Below are 7,500 nucleotides of genomic sequence, written 5' to 3'. Positions count from 1 at the left end.
CAAATTCAGGTTCATCTTACACACGTTTTCAAAACTAAGTCTCCTTTTTTCAAAACTCTACACACAATTCTCAAAACTGCACACACAAAATGCACAACGCCTCACATCTCCTTCAAAACGCAACTCTGCATTCAAAATGCCATAAACACAAGTCAGAATTAAGCATTTGCATCAAATGGCAAACACTTCTTTCATAATAATACATTTTTGGATATACCATGTAAACACTGCTGTTCTAAATCTAAAGCTCTTTGGTCTTTCAGAGGCTTATATCTACATTTCAATACAATGTTCTACAGTGAAAGTAATCTGATGTAACAACCGTAAACACCAATGCAATGTAGAAACAGAAAATATTTATTAGGTCTAACATTATTGTTGTTTACAGTAGCATACAACAAAACCATAAACATGTGTACTGTAAACCAAAAGTATATTCTTTAGAATACAGTAAATAATGTGTGTGTGTGTGTGGGGGGGGGGGGGGGGTCCCAGGAATCCATTGTTCAAAACAGATCATCTGACCTTTGACCTATTTAGGCCTATACTACAGTAAAGCAGTGATTGGTTAGTGATCAGTTAAGCAATTAGTGTTTGCACATGTGAGGAGTGTGTGTGTGTGACCTGGTGAATAAGTGTAGCATTTTGATTGGTTGTGTTTGGAAAAGGAAAGCAAGTCACTTTCTGATAGATTTTTGTGTTTTAGGTAGAGAATTGTGTGTAGTGTTTTGCAAAAAGTGTTTTATGCAATTGAAAACTGAGTCAAAGGCTGAGAAATAGCTTATGGTTTTGAAGATTTGGCATGTAGTTTTGCACTTTGAGTGAGAGGTTTCAAAAATCGTGTGACATAAAAAGATTTGTGTGTAAGCAGTTGGTAAAAACGGTAATAACTGTATAAAGTTCATCAATTACGAAATAATTCAGAGTTAGAGTTCAGAGTAATGTTCTCAAAACTTCAGCACAAAACATTATTTATACATCATTCATGGCGTGTTTTTCCTAAATGTTTTAGTTGGACGTTCGTCTAACGCTTTTAAATGTTTCTACTTGTTTCAGAACGTTCAAAAGTAACTTTCCCATAATGTTTGAAGAATGAAACAATGTTTCCATGAACGTTCACACAACCAAGAAAAAACAACAGCTATGTTTCCATCCACATATTTCTGTGTGCCTTTTGGGATGTCGCATAATCCAAAACACTGGATGGAAACGCCAAGGTCTGCATAAATTATAAAAATGCGCATAAAAACGTATGAACTCATTTGAGTCGGATAAATGTTTAATCGGATAAGAGGACATGTGCGTAAACTACGATAGAAACACATTTACAGAATAAATCCCTCAAAGCTCATGTGACTTCACCTCAGCGTCGGCTGTGATTGGATGACTGGAGTAACCAGCGGACCAATGGCGTCGCAGCGTCTCTAATGTTGGTTTGGTGTTTCTGGAAGTGTGTGATCAGAATGATGTGGTTTAAAGCGTCTCACACACACGAGTGTGTTCCTGAACACCAGCATCCGAACGCCAGAGAACACGACAGCGTTTACTGTGTTCGTCTGACGCTCGAGACACACTCGTTTATGACGGAGGGAAAACAGCCGACTGCAGAAACTTACAGGTCATTACTGATATTCTGCACCAAGGAAGTGACGATTTGTTCTCTTGAACACATGTGATTGAAACACTGCTTTATTCGCAGATGTTTAATGTGATTTTAAGTTAATTCGAACTTTGAATGGAAACACAGCTAATGTTAGTGTTGCAAAGTTGAAGAATTATGAAACAAATTCACATTCAGCTGTAAAGTCATTATTCAGATCAATTCAGCTCAAGTTTTGTTCTCATCCAATAGTGTCTTTGTTAAAAGAGTAATATTACTGCATAGTAAATGTCTTTTAAACCAGCACTAGAGAGAACAGACTCGCTCAGAGGAGATGAAATGACGACAAGCTGTTCAGATCAAATAAACGACTGGAAGTGTTGATCTCACGCTGACAGACGATGAGAACTAGCCGATCTCTGAGGATGAAACGGGATTCGCTTTGAGCTTCGACACATGCAGGAATCTCTTTCAGAAGAGCTTAGAGAAACACGATGATGCTCGAGCTTTCCTGCTCACAGTAACACACAACACTGAGAAGTTTGCATGACGTTGTGTGTCATTTTATGCCTTAAAATACTTGTATCCCTTAAAACTCATCTTTGATCATCTTTGATCACCAAAATTACATATTTAAATGTACATATTCATGCCTTTAAATATCTTGAATGTAACTCGACACCCTTGGCTCATTTAGTATGCGCGGTTCTATGAATATGCAAATGAGCCCCGCCTCCACTCACTCACTCAGCTCAGAGATCCACTGGTTGACGATCACACGTTGATCTGATTGGTTACAAGGTAGTTTGTGACGTCAGAAACACCAGCGATTTCAAGAGACTGTCTTTGGTTCACTGCAGTTTTAAGGAGGAAATACTCAGCAATGCTGTCGACTTATGAACTTACACATGCTTTGTCTTATTAAAAACACCACTATTTTCACCACAGGGGGACTTTAACGTCACTTCTGTCTTCTCTACACTCTTAGAAGTACAGATTACACAGAAGCTTAAAGGGTTCCAACACTCAATTACATTTTATAAATTATAAACATACTTTATCAGTAGAAAAAAATGAAACAACCCTTTAAACATGAAAGTATTATACAATCATTGAAGACATTCCTCCTTATATAGAAGCTTTTTTTCTTTAACACTGAGTCCTAGAGTTCCATATAGAACTTTATTTCTAAGAGTGAAGAGCTTCTCTATAGATGAAATTGAATTTGAATTTCATGACTGATGCACTTCACTCAGTTATTGATCTGAACTGAATCCACACTGAACTGAATTAATCTGAATAATGACTCTATTTAGAGCTTCTTTGCAGCTGAATCTGATTTTGTCTCATGTTTGATGAAGTTTCATCATTGATTGTGTTTATTACCGTGAAGCTGCTTGTATAAAGCGCTGTAGAACTAACGCGCCTGGACTTGATGATAACTCTATTCCACTGGATGATCAGTCATCAGAAGGAAGCCGGATCAATAGCTCTGTTGTTTGTGTTCGAGCGCGAGCCGCTGGGTCAAATTGCCGTGCGTAATCCCTTTAGCTGCGCAGCGGCATTAGCAGAACTCCTGCGTCTGAGGCTTTGAAGGTTTCTGGTAATTGCAGGGGTCTAATAGACCGACACCAACACGGGTTAGAGTCAGATTCAGACGCAAACCATTACGCTCAAATCACTTCTAACAACAGAAGACACTCCGAAAGCAGAACGTTTGTGCAGCTGACGCCAATCATTCCTGCGGTTCTCAGATCAGAAAAACAACTCGATCCAGATAATGCACTGATTTATGACAAAACTCACTTGTATAATAAATGGCTTTTTACAGCAACGATTGCAAGTTACCGGTGTTGTTTTCTCATAAACAACAATAACCAGATGTTTAATCAGCCTTAATGCAAGAATAAAGCCACGGGTGATAAAAGCGCATGTAAATGAACACAGTTTGACACGGACAGGGTTTCCATTTCTGATAGAAAACTGTTTTTTGAGTCTCTTCTGCTCACCACACCTGTATTTATTTGATCAAAAATACAGTAAAAACTGTGAAATATTATTGCAATGTAAATGTAATGTGAATCAATGTAAAGTGTAATTTATTCCTGTGATCAAAAGCTGAATGTTCAGCATCATTACTCCAGTCTTCAGTGTCAAGAAACATTTATGATTATTATCAGTGTTGAAAACAGCTTCATATTTCTGTGGAAACCGTTTATTTTTCAGGATTCTTTGATGAATAGAAAGTTCAAAAGAGCAGCATTTATTTGAAATAGAATCTTTTGTAACATTATAAATGTCTTTACTGTCACTTTTGATCAATTAAATGCGTCTTTGATGAATAAAAGTATTCATTTCCTTTTTTTATGTTTTATATTAATCTCTTCAAACGAATCCTCATATTAGAGTGATTTCTGAAGGATCATGTGACACTGAAGACTGGAGTAATGATGCTGAACATTCACAGGAATAAATTACACTTTACTGTATATTCACATAGAAAACAGATGATTTACATTATAATAATATCTCATAATTTTGCTGTATTTTTGGTGAGCAGAAGAGACTTCTCCAGTCACTGTAAAAACACACTGGCCCAGAATTAATTGCATATTCAACACCAGATCTGTAGTGATTGACTGTGTTTTGGTGTGATTAAAGTTGTGGTTGATTATGATTTGACTTTTCTAACTTTAGTTAGTCTGTAATGTTGCTGTTTGAGCATAAACAACATCTGCAAAGTTACAACGCTCAAAGTTCAAAGCAAAGGGAGATATTTACTTTTACAGAAATCGCTTTTTAAGGACTACAACAAATGGCTGGTAGAGACTACACCACATTCCTCCCGGGTTAGTGACATCACCAACCCTAGCATTTACATAAACCCCGCCCCCTGAACACAATTTATAGATTATCATGACAGAATATGCTAATCAGTGACTAGAAGATAACTACACATCAGCTTCATAAATCCATCAACTAACCATTAAACACTTACCATTAAATGTCCAGTGTGTGTGTGTGTGTGTGTGAGGTAAAAACGCCCCCTGCGCCAGGAGCAGCAGCTCATTTGCATTTAAAGGGACAGACACACACAAACAGTGTGTTTTTGCTCACCCTCAAAAAGTGACCATTTTAACATGCTATATAACAATATCTGTGGGGGATTTTGAGCTAAAACTTCACACACACACTCTGGGGACATCAGAGACTTATTTTACATCTTGTGAAAAAGATCCAAGATCCAGCTCATTTGCATTTAAAGGGACACACACACACACACACACACACACACACACAGACACACACACACACACAGAGAGACACACACACACACACACACACACACACAGACCTGAGAGAAGTTGAGGCCATTGAGAGGAAGGCACACACACACACACACACACACACACACACACACACACCTGAGAGAAGTTGAGGCCGTTGAGAGGAAGGCACACACACACACACACACACACACACACACACACACACACACACCTGAGAGAAGTTGAGGCCGTTGAGAGGAAGGCACACACACACACACACACACACACACACACACCTGAGAGAAGTTGAGGCCGTTGAGAGGAAGGCACACACACACACACACACACACACACACACACACACACACACACCTGAGAGAAGTTGAGGCCGTTGAGAGGAAGGCACACACACACACACACACACACACACACACCTGAGAGAAGTTGAGGCCGTTGAGAGGAAGGCACACACACACACACACACACACACACACACACACACACACACACACACACACACACACACACACACACACCTGAGAGAAGTTGAGGCCGTTGAGAGGAAGGCACACACACACACACACACACACACACACACACCTGAGAGAAGTTGAGGCCGTTGAGAGGAAGGCACACACACACACACACACACACACACACACACACACACACCTGAGAGAAGTTGAGGCCGTTGAGAGGAAGGCACACACACACACACACACACACACACACACACCTGAGAGAAGTTGAGGCCGTTGAGAGGAAGGCACACACACACACACACACACACACACACACACACACACACACACACACACACCTGAGAGAAGTTGAGGCCGTTGAGAGGAAGGCACACACACACACACACACACACACACACACCTGAGAGAAGTTGAGGCCGTTGAGAGGAAGGCACACACACACACACACACACACACCTGAGAGAAGTTGAGGCCGTTGAGAGGAAGGCACACACACACACACACACACACACACACACACACACACCTGAGAGAAGTTGAGGCCGTTGAGAGGAAGGCACACACACACACACACACACACACACACACACCTGAGAGAAGTTGAGGCCGTTGAGAGGAAGGCACACACACACACACACACACACACCTGAGAGAAGTTGAGGCCGTTGAGAGGAAGGCACACACACACACACACACACACACACACACACCTGAGAGAAGTTGAGGCCGTTGAGAGGAAGGCACTGCTCCTCCACCTCCTCCACGGCGCCGGTGCTCTTCCTCATCCGCTGGGCCTCCTGGGCGAGGTACAGGTCCAGCACCGGCACGCCCCGGCTCTTGACCTCCGCCTCCGTCAGCGCGTTCACCATCAGCATGACCCACACGGGCCGCTTGCGCTCCCAGTTCCCGGCGATGGCGTTGAACAGGTACTCGGCGTACAGGCCCTGGCCCCGCTGGTCCGGGGTCATCCAGGACGGCAGCATGAGCCGCACGTACTCCAGGTGCGCCTTCAGCCGCAGGTACAGCTCTCCGGGCAGCAGGTCCTGCAGGATCTCTCCCGGCGGGAGCAGCTGGCAGGAGCTCAGCGCCGAGATGGTGAACGGGTCGGTCAGGTCCAGCTCGAAGAACACCACCGCGCTCTCCTGGAACGCCTGCTTGGAGTTCTCCGGGATGAAGTCCCACACGCGGGTGTACGGGACGTGGATGGTGCCGTAGAAGAAGGCCGGCGGGTCTCGCTTGATCGTCCACAGGAACGAGTTGAGCTCGCTTTGCTGAGCAGAGAGAGAGAGAGAGGCGTCAGGAGACAGATCAGGGAAACATCCCTAAACACGAGGAGCTGAGAGCTGAGAGATCAGTCCTGCGCTCGCTGACAGACCACTGCAAACCAAACGCTCTGGAGTTCCAGGAGGAGAAGCAGAGACTCAGAGAACAACCAGTTCTCAACAATTAAACTCACAGTTGTGTTTTATATATACACACACACACAGGACCAGAAATGAACACTCGCCAAGCACCAAAGTATAGAAAACAGTGTCAACATTTTTATGAATTAACAATGCAAGATAAACATCAATGTAAACAAAAGTGAAGGACACGTGGGCCAGCGCTGTGTTTCAGAGCAGCTTCACAGAGATAACAGGAGAATAATGAATAATGCAACACAGTTTGTTTCCAGAGGAAAATAGCGTCACAGTCCAGCTTAAGTAAGTTCAGTGATTTCTGTTGTAAAAAAGTTATTAATTTAGTTCATTTATATACAGGTGCTGGTCATATAATTAGAATATCATCAAAAAGTTGATTTATTTCAGTAATTCCTTTAAAAAAGTGAAACTTGTATATTATATAGACTCATTACATGCAAAGTGAGATATCTCAAGCCTTTATTTGTTATAATTTTGATGATTATGGCTTACAGTTTATGAAAACCACAAAATCAAAATCCCAGAAAATTAGAATATTACATGAAATCACACAGTAATTACACAGTAATCCCATGGTCATTGAACCAGGTTTTGGTTATTTTGGCAGTGTGGGCCGGTGCAAATCCTGCTGGAGAATGAAGTCAGCATCTCCATAAAGCTTGTGTGCTGAAGGAAGCATGAAGTGCTCTGGAAATGTCCTGGTAGACGGCTGCGTTGAGTGGACAGCA

At 42.1% G+C, this 7,500-nt stretch overlaps 1 protein-coding gene across 2 annotated transcripts in view; it reads right to left on the bottom strand.

The window, feature by feature from the left end:
• trabd2a (TraB domain containing 2A) overlaps positions 1–7,500 on the bottom strand; it is a 76,106-nt gene that overhangs the window by 65,335 nt on the left and 3,271 nt on the right. For both annotated transcript variants that reach the window (XM_079871546.1, XM_079871547.1), the window contains exon 2: positions 6,062–6,622. In XM_079871546.1, coding sequence (XP_079727672.1) covers positions 6,062–6,622 — 561 coding nt within the window. The remainder of the gene's footprint in view (positions 1–6,061; positions 6,623–7,500) is intronic.

Source organism: Squalius cephalus, assembly GCF_949319135.1.
Source record: "Squalius cephalus genome assembly, chromosome: 5".
Lineage (NCBI taxonomy): Eukaryota > Metazoa > Chordata > Actinopteri > Cypriniformes > Leuciscidae > Squalius > Squalius cephalus.
Note: the sequence above shows the minus strand (reverse complement) of the source record. Positions and strands in the feature narration are given on the sequence as shown.